The sequence below is a fragment of the Gymnoscopelus braueri genome, assembly GCF_963280865.1.
Source record: "Gymnoscopelus braueri genome assembly, chromosome: 22".
NCBI classification, from domain to species: Eukaryota; Metazoa; Chordata; class Actinopteri; order Myctophiformes; family Myctophidae; genus Gymnoscopelus; species Gymnoscopelus braueri.
The window spans coordinates 24387328-24407870 of record NC_137624.1 but is presented as its reverse complement, the minus strand read 5'-3'; the positions used below and the strand labels follow the sequence as shown (position 1 = coordinate 24407870).

Genomic DNA, 20543 nt, shown 5'->3' with positions numbered 1-20543 from the left:
CCATATCATCCAATCAATTAAGGCAATGGTTCTAGATAAAAAAAAACTCAAAAAACAACAATAACATTACAACACAGTCCACAATGACATTTATTGTCTTGCAGTCAACATAATTTGTGCAGAAGAGCTAATGCCACACTGTACATGTATTCAGAATAACTCAACATCTGTCCTTTTAACAAACATTGTGAAAACAACATATACATACAATCATTGTTCGTACAGTAGCAAATAAAGATTTACCTCCACGCCCATTCAGTTAACTTAACCTGGGTTACTCTGGCAACACAGGCCAGAGCTCCATGTCTTCTTACCGGACAGATAAAGCACAGGCTGGATGCTGCTGCTGAAGTCCATCAAGCCAAATGCAACATAGTGAATATAGCAGTGGAACACATCAGGAGAAAAATATTGCTTGAAAGGGAATAGTGCTACAGGTGGAAAATAGTTAAAGACTATGATGGCCAAAATGATCAGGACCATCTTGAAGGCTCTTTTTTTGACAGGGTGCATCTCATCCCGCCCGGGCCCCGACTGCCTGAGTGCCCAGAGGATTGCAATGTTACAGAACACCATGAAGGCAAACGCTGCAAGGATCAGGACAGTGAAGGCCATCTCAAATTTGACAATAGTGCCCACGCACTTGCAGACAGCATAGGCCAGCGTGACGAGCCATACCACCGTGACCAGGACAGCTCTGTGGTGGCGGTCCTTTAGTTCAGTGAAGACGATAGGGTGGAGCACAGCCATGTAGCGGTCCAGGCAGATGCAGGACAGAAAGAACGGCGAGGAGTCTTTGACGCCGTAGATGAAGCGCAGTACGTACCAGGTGCTGCCAGTTGTCAGGTAGACAAGGTTGGCGATCTCCAGAGGAATGGTGAGGCAGAAGAAGATGTCCAGCACCGCCAGGTGGAGTATAAAAATGTCCGAGGTGGACGAGTCCCCCTTGTTCTTGTGAATGAGCCATAGCACCATTATGTTAGCTGGAATACCTAGTAACATGTTAATGAGCTGCAAGCTCAGGTACCAGATTAAGACGGCTGGCATGTGTGCGCAACCCTCGTACACTGTCTTCTCTGCATCACTGTAGTTGATGGGTCTTTGGGAGATAAGCAGCAAAGAGGAGTTGATGTAAAATACCTCCATGAAGCCTGGATTGGTGTGGTCTCGCAGGAGGACACCACCCGATAACCAATAGTGATCCACCTGGGCAAAGAATAAAATGGTAAGATCAGAATTTACAATGTATTCAGCATGAGAGAGCTAATTGGAGTGAAGGACTGTTTACCTTTCTTATCAGACTGTTCCTGTCATACACATCCATGTGTACTTCCCGTAAAGCTGTCAATTATTTGTCTATATCCTAAATGGAACATAAATATTCCCCCAACTGTTGCACATCACTGAAAGGTGCCTCTGCTCTCTTCATTTGACTCTGATGGGAACATTTATATTTTCTGCATGAAAATACTTAATTCAAATTCAGTAAATAGAAGACAACCAATAGCAATAACAAAGCTTCTTCCCTTGTTAATTATTTAAGTAAACTTTCAAGTAAATCTCGCAACCTATGATTTACAGCTAAAATATGATCTGGATGTAAAAAACAAACAAACCTTGTTTTATCTGTATTTAATTCCATAATGAAGAAACCCCTTTGTATTCACTCTCAGGCTGATATTGTAAACTATTCGTGTTACAGTTCTAGTCCTGGGAGGTACAGCTGACTGAATCACACAACTGAATCTATATTTGGTGCAATATCTCTGGAAACATTCTGAAAATATTGCAGGTATGTTTGAAATATATATTTCTCATGCAATCACGCACTATCTCCGTATTGAAAGGTGATGTGCATGTATAGCCTAACGAGAGACCCACAGTTTGCTCCAGTTTACAGTATCTCATTGACTTACTGGTGGTAAAACATTACCACTCTGTTTAGCACATAGCAATAAAATTCATGTGTGCACTACATGTACTGTATATGGCTATTAAGTGTAAAAATCCAAAAAGCAGATAATATAATGTCTATATTTATATATATTTACAGTATGTCTGTTTAAATAGAAATGCCAGATGGCATTCGGCTATGCAAATAAAGTGACACTTACCTGTTCAGTAGAATAATGTAGCACAATAATTCAGTGGTTGGTGTCCCCACTCCCTACTTCATCCTTGATTGGTTACATCTGTCACTGTATAAGCAAAAACTAAGCCCTCAACTCAAAATGAGATGTGGAAAACACCCCTTCACTCGTGACCCAAGGCATTAGAGATCCTCCTACATCCAATCAGTGTTGAGAGAAGGGTGTGGAACCTGGAAGTTCTCCCTCTGGATGTCATGGTGTCTTGTTTGGCCCCCACCGGTAGGCTAATACCGTCGTTTTCCACAGCTTTAATACATTATCTACATTATATACTATATTAATTGTAAAAGTACTGCAATTTACAATTAGGCCATTCATGAGATATGTACACTGAAATCTGAAAACAAATTTGGTACGAGGATTTTGATTAGTTTGTTTAAAGAACGCGTACAGTAGCAAGCCATTGTCTGTTCACGCCGATTGACAATGATGCAACAGGCCATTGGTGCCTGACGGAAATTTGGTGGTAAACAACTGATGCAACAGTCCAGAAGAACCACTTTTGAAATTCATTGTAATAATGTGTAATCTGTTACATGACTCTGACAAGTTGTGATGCCTGTCGGTTGATACAGACAGAGCGTAGACTGTGACTTTTGTCTCTATATCCAGCTACATTGTTCTACTTTTCCTATGTAAAGAAAGGTATGTCCAAACATATTGCTGTCCAGTACTTTATTGGCCCCCACTCAAACAAACAATATTTTTCACAGGAAAGGCGTCATCAGGTTAAACCTGATGGATTTATGGCTTTATAGTAGGTTGTTCAGTGTGTTTGAATCTACCTGGCATGCCATCTTATGAAACTCAACCCATGTCGGTGGTCTGTTTACATTTGTGTAAACAAATAAGGTGTGTCCTTTTCATTAGCTGTCTGCTGTCCATTATAAATGTATACATTTCTCTTTAATGACTGAAAAATCTTAATTTTAGTACAGGAAGTGAAGTTACCAAGTTATTTGGTAATTATGGCACACTTAGATCATAGGTCATACCCTGTTTAATTTGAAACTTGAAGCACTTACATAACAAATAGATTCCAATTACATTTAAATTAAAGATAATATACATTGCTAATCTGGGGGAATTGAGCTGGCTGTGAAGAGAAGACGAGCTGAATGTAAGTCATTATTCAACTCATGTTAATCAATATGATTAAAATCATGAAAACTCCTCTTGCAGAAAGAATTAGAAAAGTATACACAGAACAAAGATATATCTAAATGTTCTGATTTTTTATTAAGAATATTGCTATTCTGTAATAAGACATTTTTAAGTCCATAATTGCCAAGAGGCGTCTCTAGACTAGGCCATTTCATTGCACTAATTGTCCGGGCAGGGTTTCTATGAGCACCGCATGCCAAGCATGATTGCATTTCTTGTTAAAATATTCCTGATGTAATCCCTTCTGAGGGTGTAGAGTAAATCTGCTAGATAAATTACATCATACTATCCAGCCTATCAAGGGGTATTTCATATCTAGTCTCCACTGGCTATAACATCATAGTTGAATCAGGCATGAAGAACTGTTTTGGAAATTCAGTTATCTGTTATGATTCGTTTTTTTCACTGCCAATTTACATTAACACAGAACGCTGAACCATTTCCAGACAACCAGTAAACTTGGTTTGTGCTGCTTCCATGCTCACTGTATGACATTTAACCACATTAACTTTGGCGTCCTTATTTTGGGCATGTGACATGTCATTATATGTGAAATGTTACAGAATTACACATTTTTGTATAAATTGATTAAGTGGTTAATTGGAGTTGTTCAAGCAGTGATTGTTGGGCCAATCGAAAACTAGATGTGTGAGACAGTTATACAATCTCTCTTTGTACAATAATTGATGGTATTATAGTGGATTGTGTCTGTTAAAATCTATTTGAGTAATTTATTCCACAGAAAATCTTAAAACTAAGATTAGCTAAAGCAGATTAGCAGTACATATTAGCTGTAATAATTGATTATGCCATCAGTACCACTTTGTATGATTGGGAACATTGTGGTATTGTGTGCATTACATCTTTAGAAACTGTTTACTGAACCAAACACTTTTTGGATTAGTTTATGTATGGATTTCATTTTCAAAATGACCTTTACATAGTTTACTACTTTCAATTGTTTTTTTTAATTAAGCATTAAATAGCTCTATATCCTAGCAATCATTGCTGTGTAGAGTGTTTGTTCAATAACGGGGGTCTTCCCGTCTCTCCAGCTCTTTAGTAAATATAATTAATACATTTTCTGGTCGGGTTACTTATTTCATCCAATCATGCAAGAGAACTGATACAGGATACAGAATAAATGAGTGAAATTGAAAGTGATGAAAGAAAACAAATTAGCAGACAAAATTGGAACTGGAACACTATCAAATTTAAGCTGATAAATGATATTTATGGGGTTCTCTCTCCTGATTGGAGAAATTGGTGTCTCAGCTTGAAAACATACTTTCTGTTTATTAAAGAGCGGATGAAATGGAGAGACCGCTGTTACTGAACAAATACACTATAGCAATAATTACTATCAGAATATAAAGGTTTAACTTTTTATTTTCTATTTATTTTATTTTATAATTTTTTGTTTGTTTTTTACCAAAGAATATCACTTAAAGCACTTTCACAACACAAAAACAATAAGTGCGTTACAACATGGGTTTGATACAACAACCAATTTAGCACCATTTGATAATGTTTATTATTTTACAAGTCATTCGAAGCCGACTCATAATCGGGACAGACACTAGAAAGGAAATGGTTCCATTCACCAATAATGTATTATGAGCAGCAAGAGAATCACATAACATAAGTAAACAAGACATAAACAACAGGATATAGCTACTTTATGTGCAGACCTCCTAAAAGTACAGTTACATATTTTCTAATGCCACCCTCTAACTGAACTCTCCTCTTGTAAACACATGGAGAAATGTTTCAAATGTTGTTACAGTGTGATCATAGAAACATTTGATATCTAGTTCCTGCTGCTGGTTTAAGGGGACCTTTCTGAGTGTACCACCATCTGTGCTAACACTTAATCCCCAAGTTACACTAACAGAAATTTCTTCCATGTATCAAATATTCAAACTGAAAAACATGAGTCATTCTAAATGTATTTAACCATGACTTTGAGAAAGAATAAAAACTCCACTGTATAGACACACAGGGGATCTGGCACTAGATAGCCAATGTCGTTAAAAATATTTATTTTTATGGTTATGCCACCACATTGAAAGAAATCTAATAACCAAGGAGTCATTTAGTACCGCTAGCCCACCCGACCACATTCTACTCTGAGCCCTCCCAAACCAGTCCTTTGGTGACTAGGCCATTAGTTACAGAGCAAGTTTTTAGCTTGAATTCTATTGTTGATGATGTGAAAAACTGACATGGCACTTCCTGGTGTGTTGTTTTAAATAGGCTGGCAGTGTTTTCCAGTGCCTTTAAGAGCGAGCTCTTAAGTCACATTAGATATTAGTACGCATTATGTCAGATTTTCATTCCTCACAATATAACAGTCTGCCAAGCTAAAACTATTGGCAAAGTTGCTCTTTAAGGCCACAGGCAAGCAAGGGCTCTCCAACAAATTCAGTTAATACCATGCTTCTCCTCTTCAATTCTATTCTACGTGCAAACATCTCATCTTCTCAATAACTCTCCCTCTCCTTGGTTGTGCTCTCGTCTTTTTCCACCGTTGAGACAATGTCTCCGAATTCATACAAAGTTATGACATACTGCTATATTAATTACGCAATTGACAGTAGTGCTTCACACCATTTATACAAGTGAAATTCCTTCTGTATCCTTTTTGTCAGTCCTCAAAAGTTGTGATCAACCATTTGTGTTCATTCTAAAAAATAGAAAATTAAGTAAATATTCAACAGAAAAATGTAATATAAATCAATGGGTGTGATTAGGGTCAAAGTACCTGGATTTCTTTTTTTAAATATCAAAACAAGATTGATAAGTCACAGCAAGCAAATTAAGTTTGTTTCCCTATTCAGCATGAATAGCCTATATATGTGGTACACATATAAATGCAAAAGAAACCATTTCAGCCAATGTCTTTGTGTAACAGCTTTTGATATTAAGTATGTTTGGGTGTTCATGTTCTATTGCTTGTACCGCAGAGCAGCATAAGAAGTCTTCTGGGAGTGCTCAACCGGGGGGGCGATCCATGGTGGAAGTGCTCAACAGCAAGGTGATCCATGGTAGGAGTGCTCAACAGCAGGGCGATCCATGGGATCTCGTAGGTGCCATTGTGTCCGGGGAGTCATCGAGTCAGATCTCAGCAAGTTCCACCCCGATAGTGTATCAGATTGTCTGATTGGTGGGGGTGGTATATAGTGGTTGGGAAAGGTCAGGGGAAAGGCAACAAATAACGGGATCTAGGATCCCTATGTAATTGGAGTCCTCTGTCCAACTAGCATTTTTTTTGTACTTTTAAGGAGTGTGGAAAGCATGTGGAGTGATTACATAATGTATTCAGGGGTATCGTAATGTAGTACTGTAGTTAAGGGTGCATCGATGACACAATTGGTCAGTTGGGTAAACATGAGTCCTGTCGCACTGAGCTGACCAGAGAGGAACGCTTCAGTTTTCAAAACATTTGTCCTGACTACAGAGATTTTACAATTGGACCATTGTCAGTTTGTTGCGGTTTTATCTCAGTTCATATATCTGCCATGGTTGTAAAAAAGTTTACCCAAATACAGTCCCATTCTGTTGGTGATGGTATTGTGTCACATTCGATTCATGGTGGTTGCTTTGTAGTTGAATAATGGCCATGTCATGGCTGAAACATGCTTGTGTTACAGTATTGTGTGTAGTTGTGTTCATATGAAAGTAGAGTCCATGGCACTCGTATCCTGTGCACTACGGGCACGAGCCTCAAACAGCTGTTTGATCAACGCTGACTTCTCCTGTTCTAGCTGGGTGATGCGCTCACTCCTCTCTGTCACCTCCTTCATGGACACGAAATAGAGAAGAAAAAGAGAGAAATTAGTCATGTATTTTACCAAGTGTTATCTTGTTGTGCAAACAAAGGTGTTGCTAGTAGTAGTACCTTTCTATCAAGATAAGAAAGAAATGATGGTGATGTAGCCTTTCAAATAGTGGTAAGAGCTGGTGTGTTTGATCAGGCTTTTTCTGAGCTAGTCTGATCACAGACTGCTCATACTGGCTTGGAAGGAGGTGTACTGTCAGACCCCAATTGTTTTCATGGCCACATCCACCAGGTGATTGACTATGGCCATAGCCACTTTCAAACTGATGTCCCTATTTTGGGCATGTCAATATTTGTTCAAATATTTTCAAAAAGAGAATAAGAAAATTGCCTCACAACGCATCGCAACGAGTTGCAAGCTTAGATTAGCTTAGATTGGTTATTTTAGCTATTCGTTGTACGACAATGCGTATAGGGCATAAGTGGTTATGGTGGGCAGAACAACTACCCACCCCAAATAACCCATACACTTCCAATGACAGAATAATAAGAGGAGCATAATGCTCTGCCTCAAGCCGGAAACTCCAAGCCTACAGAGAAAACACATGTCTTTGTGTATCAGCTGTATGGAATGTCACCTACCTGTGTGAGAAGACGGTTCTGGTCCTTCAGTCTTTGGATGGCTTGCGGAGGGGCTGGAGCTGGAGGCTGAGAGCCAGTGGATAGAGTTGTGCTCTGAGGGACTGGCTGCTCAAAGACAAAGAGAGATAACCGTATTATCCAGTACTGAATGAAGATTATTGAGTAAGTATATTGTCGATCCAATATGCAGTACCTCGTCAGCTTTTAAAAGATAATTTGTATTGGTCAGAGTGGTCATTTCAGATGGAAGCTCAGCTTGTAGAATAACCTAAACATTCTGGACTACACCCATGTAAGTAAGATAATTGTTCATTTAAATGTATGGAATTTGAACGTTTGAATTGCCACTTTGTGGCTTTGGATGCAAAAGAATATATTACAGCTTAAACAGGTTAGATATGTATTTTAAGCCATGTCACTGGTAAGGCTATTTTATGTGGGGCCAATTATCATCAGCACTTACCATCCCAGAGCAGGAAATGAGGTCACTAAGGCAGCGGTTGACTTCTTGCAATTTGGGAAGCAGGACATTCATGCGACTCTGGCTGGCTTCTGTGAACAAATCCTGTTAGAAGATAAAGACGAAATAGGACGTGAGAGAAAGTTACAGTCTATTGTTTTGCAAATAGAAAAAAGTGAGATGGATGACTGGACAAATAAAAAGATTCATGCAGAGCAGGAAGTATTTCAAGATTTTTACATTTCATATAGAAGTACACAAGAGTCAAATTCTTTGGTTTTTGTTCCTCAACACTGTAGCAGAAATAACAACAAAGAGATAATTATGAATAACAACAGTCGTAAGTAGAATGTTAATCTTTGCACACTTTGAGGTGCTTAACCCAGCATCTCTCAGAGAGAGAAAGCATTTGTGTCATTTTAGATTTGAGCTATATTTTAACCACTTGAACTATTATTTTATACTTTGGCTATTCAAAAAATTGCAGATATACAAGCTCATAGCTATGAGATGGTAAAATCTTGAAAATTGGCACAAATCTTTGAATATATATATATTTTTAAAGCGAACATTTTAACTCAAATCTTTGCTTCTGGGGGTCCCTGGAACAACATTTTTTGAGATGGGGAGTCGGCAGCAAAATACAGAATCTTGGAGGTTCTTGACATGAAAAGGTTTTGAGCACCACTGATAAGTTTTTCAGAAAACTGTAAGGATTTAGAAGACATGAACCTACCGTGCAGTGGTTGCTCTGGCCAACCTGCCGCTGTCTCTCAGTGACATTGTGGATCTGACCCTGGTACCAGTCCCTTGCCCGCTCCACCACCTCCAGACCTGCCAGCAAGGAGTCTTTCTCCTGCTCCAGTTCCTTCATTTGCTTCAACTGGGACAGATGATGGAGAAGGACCGGCAACGATGGAGACAGCAGGAGAGAAAAGGAACATGGTCAGTTAACTACTTTCAACCTGGTGTATCTGTCATAAGAGATGTAAATCTTGAAAATTCTTCAAAACATTTCCTACAGCTCACAATCCATCACAATGCAACGCATTGTTGGCATGTAGATCGGTTATTTTTGCTAATCATTGTACGATAGCCAATAGGGTTTAAGTGATTAAACACAACAATCCCAAGGTCCGAAGTCACCTGATGCCACATTCTGATTTCAATTAGATGACAACAACCACCAAAAAGACACCATGAAACTTTAACAAGCTTGTATCATCAGCAAAAAAGTCTTCATGTCGCTGCCAAAATCAAATAAAAACAGACTATATATAGACAATATATTTTTCTGCCAGTACTGCGAGTGGTGAGTAGAAAAACTCTCATCCTTTCACATGGGCATCTGCAGTGGCTTCTTTTGTGCTGGTGGATACAATGGAGCCGTACCAATTGTGCCCGACTCTCACCCCATTCTGAACAGAGACAATGTTTAGAGGAGCAATCAGCCCGGTGTCATGACAACCACACAGCAACCTAAGAATGGGGTGAACAGCAGACCCACTTCAACTACAGTCGCCCGTGTGTGTGTGTGTGTGTGTGTGTGTGTGTGTGTGTGTGTGTGTGTGTGTGTGTGTGTGTGTGTGTGTGTGTGTGTGTGTGTGTGTGTGTGTGTGTGTGTGTGTGTGTGTGTGTGTGTGAGAGAGAGAGAGATAGAGAGAGATAGAGAGAGAGAGAGAGAGAGAGAGAGAGAGAGAGAGAGAGAGAGAGAGAGAGAGAGAGAGAGAGAGAGAGAGAGAGAGGGAGAATCCCAGCAAGGCTGCATTGAGTTGTGCTGACCAGGCTTTCCATGCGGCTCACAGCCCAGGCCCCACTGCTGGCATTTAGCCACCTGGTGTGTCATCTTTCCATCCCTCCATCAATCCTTTCCCACTGCCTCTTCCATGGCTCATGTGCAGTGCAGTACAAAGCTATCCAATTGGACAGAAGTCCCAATGGAATTCAAAAGACCAATTTGTAATTAATTCCAAAGTCAATCTATGTTTAATGTGTTCTCTTGTAATATTGCACACTAAACATATGTTATGCATTCTGTTCTGACTAATCGAATATGAAGAGATTGGGAGGGAAAGAGAAAGAGAGAGAGAGAGAGAGAGAGTATAATAGGACGCAAGGGAGGGGGTTGAGGGGTGTTTTGTGCCTGGAATGAAGAATGACCCAACAGTGTCGGGCTGTGTTTATGTTGTGGCCACTGGTGATAGGCATTCAAATCCACAATTTAAAAGGAGAGCTGGGGAAAATACACACAGTGAGCAAGAGACGGAAACCGAGAGGAAATGATTGAAAAGTTATGGAAAAGTTTTGTGTGTGTGTCTGTGTCTGTGTAATACATGTCACAGCTGAGCTGGCTAACAAAACTCATACTATAAGCAGCCGTACAACACAAATAATATCATGACACCAGCGACCCCGAACACAGCTTAGCTAAAACCACAAAGAGCAATATAATGGCCTTTCAACTTTAATCTATAAAGCAACTCCAAAGAGCATGAGCTTCACCTTGAAGTATTCCAATAATATGGGCAGTTACCAACAAGTTCAAACTAACAAACAAGCAAAATAGCAAAGGCTCTGTTCTTATATCTGGGAGAATCTTAAGAGGTATAGTCCAAAATAGAACAATGGAGCACACGTATACAAAGCAATCAAGTTAGCGTATTTTATTCAAGTCTAACGATTCAAGTTTCATTATGGTGCGTCTTCATCAGTCAAAGGTACCGTCTGTGTCTGCCTAATCTCAGTCTCTATTCTCTAATAACCTACTGGCAAATGAAAAAAGCAACGATAAACAGTAGATAGACTATATAGATGTCAATCAAGAACACGGCCAATCACAGACGATGTTGACAGCTGCTTATATCTTCCCTGTCAAATAGCATATTGGCATCTGTAAGTTGCAAAACACGCACGCACGCACGCACACACGCACGCACGCACGCACGCAAGGACACACAAGCCTCCTCCAAGGCAATAGTTGACTACTGATACTGGTGTAGTCTCTCTCTGTACCCTCCTTGTCTGTTTTTCTAACCTACTCACCCAGAGGAAATAATTGAGTGCCTTGTTGCTGTAGAGACTGCTACTGAGGGGGAAGAAGATAGTAGTGTAGGCAGCCCAGACTGCCGTCCAAGCTGGGCCGGGCCGGCCAAGCGAATCCCCTGCTTCCACCAGGCCCCTGGGCCCGACCCGGCTCACTACCATCAGTGCAGCAGCAGACCAAAATTGCCCAGGGTGGGTCGGAGGGGGGGGGGGGGAGGGAGGGAAAGGGGGAGGAGAGGGGTAGGGAGGAAGAAGGTGAGGAACCACTCCGTCAGTACGCTCCAGACAGAGAAAGGGGGAAAAGAGAGTGCAAAGGAAAAGAGAGCGGGGGGACGGAAAAAGGGAGAGAACGGAAGAGAGGTAGGGATAAAGCAGGCCGAGGGAAAATGTGAGGCAGGGGGAGAGAAAGAGAGTGAGGTAGAGAGGACGAGAAGGGAGGCAAGAGCAGGGGACTGGAGAGTGGGAGGGTCTGAGTGAGGGGAGAGGGTGGGTGAAAAGTATTGGGAGGGGAATGTGATGGCCAATAGAAGTTGTCCACTAAGCAGCCTTTTTCTATATTGTGTTGGCCTGTTTAGTTTCTTTATTTTCTACTATCTTCATTGATGCATATTATTTGTAATCAAACACTTGATCTAAGCTAGAGTTTAGGTAATAGGCTTAGGATACATATTTTCCTTGGTCTACTTGTCCAAGCCAGCCCATTGAGTCCTCTCCATTTCTATATAATACAATGTACATAGAAAATGCAGTCTACCTACTTCTGCATCAATGTTGTGGGGTTTAAAAAAAGTTTTTTTACTAACTTTAATGAACAATTTAATTAACCAATTTAAGGCCCATATTACAGCACTGTTTTAATCATAAACACTTCACAAAACCATAAGTGAGTAATAATGGCATCTACTGCTCCTAATAGTTATGATGGGTAATGGGAAGAATTTCAGGTATTTGCAAATGTACTTGACAAATACCCCAACAAGAAGTGAAGCTATAGCACAGGCATGGGAACATACAGTACATAGCATTGCTGTCGGGTGGAAACCCTTGTATGTCCAAAACCGCTACTTTCCAGCAAATAGAAAAACATAAGCTGTGCTCCAACGGATCCAATGTAGCTAATTATTTAGTCACAAGCTCTTGTTAACATTTGTCATGTTCGTATCACACACAGAATTAACCACCTACACTTTTTCAAAAATAACTAAAATAGCAGATCTAGAACCATGCGTAAGCGTCGCAATGTGAGTCTGTGACACGTTGTGATCTTGTAGATCAGCTATTTTCTCTTCTAGAACGAAGTAGGCCATTAAGAAAAGAAAATATTTGGAATACGGAGATACATGGTTTCTGCCCGACAGCAACGACAGGCTTACTTCTCTGTGTGTGTTTATGTGTGTGAGTGTGTGCATGTAACAAACCATTCCATAATCCACTCCATTTGAGATGGTGTGCCGTCTCTGCTCTTCACGACTACGCAAATGGCGTCTGGAACCACCAGTAATAAACCCTGTTGCTGATTCACTCTGAGATCTTGGTAAACATGGCTCTGGAACACCTGGAAAAAAGAGAGTGATAATAATTCACGGGGCATTACATGGGGGCCCACAGTATTAATGTCATCATCAGTATATGGTCGCTGTCGGATGGATACCTTGTATGTACAGAACAAAAAAAGAACCTGTATTCCAATGGACCAAATACCAGTTGTTATTTAGTTACAAGCTCTTTCCCTGGGTTGAATATTTATAACACCCACAGATTGATTATAGGCGAATATCTTGCTATATGTTTTTCAAAAATAGTGAGAATAGACAATCTCCAAGCTGTGATGGATATTTTAGAAAGCCAACCTGTTCTAAAATCATTTCTGTACTATCTAACTGTATTTGAACCAAGGAGGTTTAAACTCACAGCAGGGGTCTTTTCACAGCTCCTGTTGCTGTCATTAAGCAACAACTGTTCCACTGTCTATTTACACACTATTCTCTTTCTTGCTGGTTCAGCAATACCATTGATGTTGTCTATAAGTGTAACATGTCTGTACATAGAATATGACCATTCAAGGACAGCATCTCTGGTAAAGTGGACACACGTACGTTGTGACCTGGCTTGTAGATTGGCTATTTTTGCTCGAAATTTTTATGACAAAGTAGTGTATTAATTCATTAAAAAACATAAAAGGATGAAATATGGAGATACAAGGTTTCTGCCCAACAGTGATGATAGGGGCCTGGTATCTGGGACCCAGGCCAGAATTTATATTGAATTAATTATTTAATATTGTTTAATATAATGTAATATAGTTTGTATTGTTTATCATAGTTTAGTATTGTACTGTAGTGTAGTATAGTTTGTATTGTTTAGTATAGCTAGTTAGTATAGTATAGTATACCTATGAGACCTATATGATAATAGTGTCGACAACAAGTACACGTACATTTTGGTGGGACTGCAACAAGATATCAAATTTTGGATATCTTCCAAGCCTAGAGTAGCCTACATCCTTGTAACTTCACACCATGGGAAATGTCAAAACTGAATTCTCTGAGTGATGCTAAACAAGGAAGTATGTCTACTTTAACGCAATGTGGTGCTTGTGTTTTTAGCCATTATATCATTTATTTGCATAGTTTTACTTGATCATGTTTTGACAGTGATGGATATTATGAGGGAACCAAATGTAAACGAAAAACGGTGTGCTTTTAAGCACTTTGAGTTTCTATTTTGGCCATGCCATTAAGCGAACATTTTCTTTAAAGTCAAAACGTATCCGATCTACAAGCTCACAACGTGGCAAGATCTTGTAGATCGGCGATTTTCGCTATTAGGTCTTATGCAAAGTTGTCTTCATCTGCCTGTAAGTTTCTTTCAAAGTAACACTTCAAGCTGCCGCTCCTGACCCAATCCTAACTGGTTTCAACTCAAGACCTTACTTCAAGGCTGCATCAAGCTGCATTCCACATACCAGACAGGCATGTTTTTAAGGTACTTGCTGATCATTTCTCAAGCATACTGTGTGGGTTTGTTGGAGAAAGCCACTGGATTCCATTCATTTCAATCATCTTACAGAGATTTTAAGCTTGCTTTAGAAATTCCAACACATTAAGTTTAGTTAAGTTATTTTTTGTTATCTTTGCGTTTTAATGCATTTTCTAGTACGGATTGATTGATAAAAGTCTATACAAAAATAGAAAAATAGAAAACATATTTATTTATGAACCAAATTCAAATATCCACAACCTATCAATGTATAAAATTTACTCGTTCTATGTTTATTTACAATATATGGCCAAATACACTATAAATAGACAATGACATGTATTGACTGCGTTAGGACCCACTTAAACCTGCCTTAATGTTTCCTGCACCTGACCTGTTCATGTTGCCTGCATCCACTGAAATACGTTTTCTGTTCTAATAACACAAATATATGTACTTGAGATCTGTTATTGTTAAATGGAAAGTCTTTGCCTTTTTTCAATAAGTTATTAAATAAGGTGACAAAATTGACAAAATACTAGTAGAGAAGAGTACCACTAATGCATGTTACAGCAACCAAGCAACAGAAATTACATTTGCTTAAATTGCTGAAGCTGTGAGTTTCCATGTCTACCACAGGAGGGAGCCATATTCCTCAAATAATGCTGAAATCAACAAACCAGCATTATTCCCATAACTTTCCATTGAAAAGACTAAGGAACACATGAACCACAAGTCAATATGTCCTTGCTGAGCCCTGGGGGTCTTCTTGTCATATAATGTTTTGAATACAAAATGTGTGACATTTAACAATGTTGTGTGGTTCAATAATCCAGTAAGTAGTATTTTCTTGATATAACCATACAAGAAATGTACAACTAAACACATTTTCATAATGCAAACACAATGTTTTTGTTTCAGAGAACATTTCCATAATTTAGGAACAGCTCAGAAAACAGCACAGTGACAGCACAGTGAGTATCAACACTCCTGTGACAAGCTGACATAATTGTCCACTTGTTTTAAGTGTAGTATCACAGCACATAGTTCTTAACCATCTCACTAGCAGTGATGAGAAAACATTCCAGACAGTGCGGACAGGTGTTATTCATTGCTCCATGTAGCGATGATCTCATGCAGTACAAATCACCAACGACTGCTAAGGAATGTGTTATTTACTTCTTTCAAACTTGCTGTGGGAAAAGGACAGGTTAGGGAGCATGATTGGTGTGTGTGTGTGTGTGTGTGTGTGTGTGTGTGTGTGTGTGTGTGTGTGTGTGTGTGTGTGTGTGTGTGTGTGTGTGTGTGTGTGTGTGTGTGTGTGTGTGTGTGTGTGTGTGTGTGTGTGTGTGTGTGTGTGTGTGTGTGTGTGTGCTCGTGTGCGCATCTCTTCATGCTCATGCCTCCCCGAGGGTTGTTCTTTATGCCTCAGAGCTAATGTTGTGTAGTCCTAGGAAGTCACAGACAGGCAGCAGGTCTTGACAGGTTTTTCTTTCTCAAAATAGTCTTCCTTCCCCTGCAATGTATAACCCATATACCTGTACACATGAGGAAGACGCTATGAAACAACTCTGTCTTGTTGGAATAGTGTCATTCATAGAATGATATCCAGACAGAGGCTGCCTTTTGAAGTATTACAACTGTCAGTAAATAAGACCCACGGTCTATGCAATTGAAGTTTGCTTACCCTAGGTCAGACTTGAAGTAAAGTGTATAATTACAGCAGCTAAGCACCAATACAAAAATGTTCTCATTACTAATGATTTATAATTCATTGTGAGTTTAGACCAGAGTGTACAAAAGCCACTAATATTGCATCTGAGAACAAGCATGTCAGAAGGAAAAGCTTGCAATATCTCAATGCTTCTAGGAAAGTTCCACTTGGCTACTGCTTTCAGTCCAATTAACGGATTCAATTAACATGTTCAATTATCCATTTCTAACTCTAGTGTACAAATGTAACCAAGTGGTCCCTTGGTTACATGTGTACACTCGAGGTTTAAATGAATACTGAGGATTTTAATGTATCTAACAAGTGACAACGCTGCCCTGAGTGCAAGTGAAGTAAGTAGCCAAGAAGACCCCCAGGGCTCCGGAAGGAGGTGGTGGGGACGGTGTTACACTTATAGCTCTAGACAGGCCTGGTTATGTACAGATCAAGCACACTCTGGGAGAAAGAGCGAGAACGTGGTGTAAGACGGGAGATAGGGAAATTTGATCCAGCATGAGTATGAGTAAATATGACAGATACTGAAAGAGTAAGTGATAAGAGAGTTGGCACAACTGAACTCCTCCAACTTTAGTATACCAGGGTCAGTCTAGTAATGACAAGCTCAAATTGGACATTCTTAAAGCTTCCCGTCCCCCCTTATTGCCCCTAACATTCAGCCACAGCAGGGTCAGGGAAGGTTGGAGCTCCTCGTATAGCTCCTCATCCTCAAGTTGAACTCGGGTAGTCTCTCCAGAGATTTCAGATAATAGGCTGCCTATCTCTGACCTTATCTATGGATAATAACAGACATCTCCACTTGAACCACTTTCAATCTGGCATGTCATGATGGTTGACATGTCCTGGCATGTCATTCATTACAGGCAAAAAAAAATCTAAATGTTCAAAAATAGTATAAAAGTAAAAAATAGGGCTAAAGTATGTACTTGGTCTGCATGGCCCTGTATGTGCAGCTCTGTTTGTGTTGATGATTTATTCTGGGAATTCACTTTCTATCCTGTTTGGTGCCTATGTGCATGACATCCTTTCATGACCATTCTGAATTCAAGTATCTCTCATGATTCATAATCGTAGGTTTTCCGTCAGAATCTTTATAGTCAATCAGCTCATTTAATCAATTTAATCCATCTTTTAATCCACAACGGGGAGGAAGCAACAGCCTACAAATTCAAGAAGTAGCCTAGGTACTTTTCACCAATCTGGAAGTCTCATACTGAGCATGCACAGACAGGGTCAGATTCAGGTCTGTCAGGTGACAGGTCAGAGATGAGACAACAACAGTGTTTCATCACAGTTAATATGGATTAGTGGCAGTGATATATATCAGCTTTATGTCTATGTTATGTATAGGCTACCTATATATAACGTGCTTGCACCACACATTTAATTCTAGAGATCATATTTGGACTGTGGTTTATTGTTGATGTTATGGAACTCAAGCCTAAAACAAAGTAAACAAACATTCATTTTTTTAAAGATGGAATGGAAGAGACTTGGTTTATGTAACCATCATGCTCTTACTTGGCTTTTGGAGCTGTGGAGACTCCAGCGCGAGCGATTCAATGGACCGAACACGACTCTGCTGTGGCGGCAGCTTCGCGACGTGGACCTGGTGGTCAGGCCGATAACAACCACCTCCTCCCTCTGGTCCAACGACGGGGATGATCCGCTCCAAGCTCCTTCCACTTCTTTCGAACCCAGCGTGAGCGTTGAATTTGTACCGTGATGCTGTTGGTCCACACAGTGGTGTAAAGTAACTAAGTAAATTTACACAAGTACTGTACTTAAGTACACTTTTGAGTTTTTTTTTTTTACTTCTACTCCACTACATCTCAGAGGCAAATATTGTACCTTTACTCCACTACAAGTATTTTAAAACTTTAGTTACTAGTTACTTTGTAGATTTCGATTGTTATTACAAAACATACAGTATTAACCACTTTAGCTCTATATATACTTCAGCTAGTTGAAAATAGCAGATCTATCTAAATCGGCTATTTTCAAAAGATTTCTATACATTTTACATATAACTTGTGAAAGGGTACATTCTGCATAATGAGTAGCCTACTTTTACTTTTGGTACTTTAAGTACATTTTGATTACCAGACTTTAACTTGTAACAGAGTATTTCTACATTGCACTATTGATACTTTCACTTAAGTAAACAACCATGTGAGTACTTTTTCCACCACTGGGTCCACATGCCGGGAACCCACCGCGGTCTTGGTCTTCATGTCGGGTCCGGCTCTGGAGCGAGGAGGCGCGGTGCTGCTGCTGCTGCTGCTGCTGCTGTGTGTTGGTCACATTACTTAACGGCCCCAACGGCCGAACTTTGTTCTCAATCCGCGTACCGACGTTACAAGCTGAAAGTGGGGCAGGTTTCTGCACATGCTGCTGGGTCTGCTGCTGCTGCGGGTGGACGGCGGCTTGGGTCTTGACGACGACGTGACGGTTCTCCGGGTTGAGCATCGAATAGCGCAGCCCCGCGACGAACCGCTCGAAAGTCAGGCAGCCATGCGGTGGGGCGACCCGCCTCAGGCACCCCAGCACCCCGCCGGGCAGGTCCTGGGTGCCCGCGCCCTGCCAGCGGCTCTCGATCTCCGAGATGTGGACGTAGCCTCGCTGTCCGTCATCCAAGATGTCAAAGAGGGTCCTCAGACTGTGCAGGAATGCCTTCGGCAATCCGTCTGTGGAATACTGGTCCGTCTCTTTGGGTTGCATTTTTTTGACAGTTTTAAAATGATCTCCTCCCGTGTTGCTTTGGAAATCTTCCTTTCTTGCTCCGATTCTGCTGTATATTGTCGACGAGCCATTGAATTTGCAGCCCTGGTCTGTCGCTATTAAAGCCATATGGAGTTATCAATAGCCTAGTTTATGATAAGGCTACAACAGAAATTTCGCTCCAATGTTAAGTTATTACAACAGCCTGCAGCCGAATCACATAAACTATTTTTGGAGAAACGAATACTTGCTCTTTACATGGAAATTGTTGAATGGAAATTCTGTCTTTTTCTCGCCGAAACTCTCTCTTCTCTTCCAACCTAGTTCTGAAGCTCCGCAGGTCTATGCATTCAATCTATTCTGTTCTTGCAGGCCCGCCCCTCAAACGTCAGCGATAGACTGGGATCAATTCAATTAGCAAGTTGCAGATCCGGTCTAGAACGGACACGAACACGGCCTTTATGTGCTTGTGTGAATTACCGGATTCAGTAGGCGTGTCCTAAACCGGATCTAAGCACTGATTAGTAAATAGAAGCCAGGCTTCACACATGTACCGAAGACAGTCTGGTGACGTAACGTTACGTCAGCGCACATTCACTCACACCTTCAACCATTGGTCACGGCGAGCCACTGCCATGCGCCTATTGGCGGAGGCGTGTGGAAGGCAGAAGTTTGAGTTGGCCTTTTGTTATTCTCTAATCTGAGACGTTATATTCACTTCGGGATTCATATTCCATTCCACTCCACCCACTCGAGAAAATATTGAAAGTATGAATTCACACCTGAGCTCTCTTACCACTAATATGCCAGTGATCCATCTGATGCAAGTTGCAACTATCAGAGCAGGCCTGTCACTTATCTTATTCTCAGTTTTAAACACATATGATATAATAGTGTTATGACAAGCCTAGTGAGAGGTGTAAAGATTGCAAAAGTCTAGCCCGTTGTGTGTTCAAAACAAAGAAGATACTTTTTTTTTTTTAAATAATTTTCATTCTGAACACAGAGGCCTAATAGCCTCTCATACACACAGTCACACAAATTCACAACACACAGCAGACTGTTTGTGTGTGTTTGAATCTGTCACATACACACTCAGGCAGTGTGTTTGAATTTGTACAACGGTGAGACTGCATGCTGTGAGTTCCAACACACACACACACACACACACACACACACACACACACACACACACACACACACACACACACACACACACACACACACACACACGCGCGCGCGCGCGCACACACACACACGCACACACGCACGCACGCGCGCACACACACACACACACACACACACACACACACACACACACAAACAAACTATTTAATTGTTGTAGGACTGTGAAAGTTAGCGTGTGTGTGTGTGTGTGTGTGTGTGTGTGTGTGTGTGTGTGTGTGTGTGTGTGTGTGTGTGTGTGTGTGTGTGTGTGTGTGTGTGTGTGTGTGCTATAATACTAAAAGGATAACTCAAAAAGCCCTGAGGGCTTGTTTCCATTGTGGTCCTATGTATTCAATTTATCAAGAACATATAAAGACATGCAATACTATACAAGAAATCATCAATACTAGGAGCAGCAATAGTATATTTACAGGAAAACAGTGGGGGGTAATTTCTTTTGGCAAGCTAGAAGACTAGAAGCCCAGGAGATGTTTTGGTCATTCCACTGGGACTATTGTAAAGTGCATTGTTACATTATTATTACAAATTAATATCATTATTCAAACAAGTTTGACTGGAGAAGGAGATCAATGAGATCAATCAATGCACTGTCCAGTGAAAGCTTGGCTCATTCTGATCACTGGCTTGGGGTCAGGTACATACACTGTCCTCCATACTGTACACATGCAAATACACTGACTGACATCC

At 40.5% G+C, this 20543-nt stretch overlaps 2 protein-coding genes across 3 annotated transcripts; both read right to left on the bottom strand.

The window, feature by feature from the left end:
* Nucleotides 1-264: 264 nt before the first annotated feature.
* hcar2 (hydroxycarboxylic acid receptor 2) lies at nt 265-1146 on the bottom strand (the record flags this gene model as incomplete). The annotated part of the gene is made up of 1 exon (XM_080420250.1): nt 265-1146. The coding sequence occupies one exon, from the start codon at nt 1144-1146 to the stop codon at nt 265-267; it is 882 nt and encodes a 293-aa protein (XP_080276376.1).
* A 3623-nt stretch (nt 1147-4769) lies between these two features.
* Nucleotides 4770-18974, bottom strand: sapcd2 (suppressor APC domain containing 2). 2 transcript variants are annotated; one of them, XM_080419787.1, is made up of 7 exons: nt 18128-18974; nt 17469-17675; nt 12658-12794; nt 8934-9080; nt 8201-8302; nt 7738-7842; nt 4770-7114 (listed from the first exon to the last, which is right to left on the bottom strand). In XM_080419787.1, exons 1-7 carry the CDS (start codon nt 18795-18797, stop codon nt 6986-6988), a joined length of 1497 nt encoding a protein of 498 aa, XP_080275913.1. In that variant the 5' UTR covers nt 18798-18974; the 3' UTR covers nt 4770-6985. The 2 variants fall into 2 exon arrangements, with proteins under 2 accessions (XP_080275913.1, XP_080275914.1); XM_080419788.1 differs by having other exon boundaries at nt 18164-18974.
* Nucleotides 18975-20543: the final 1569 nt, after the last annotated feature.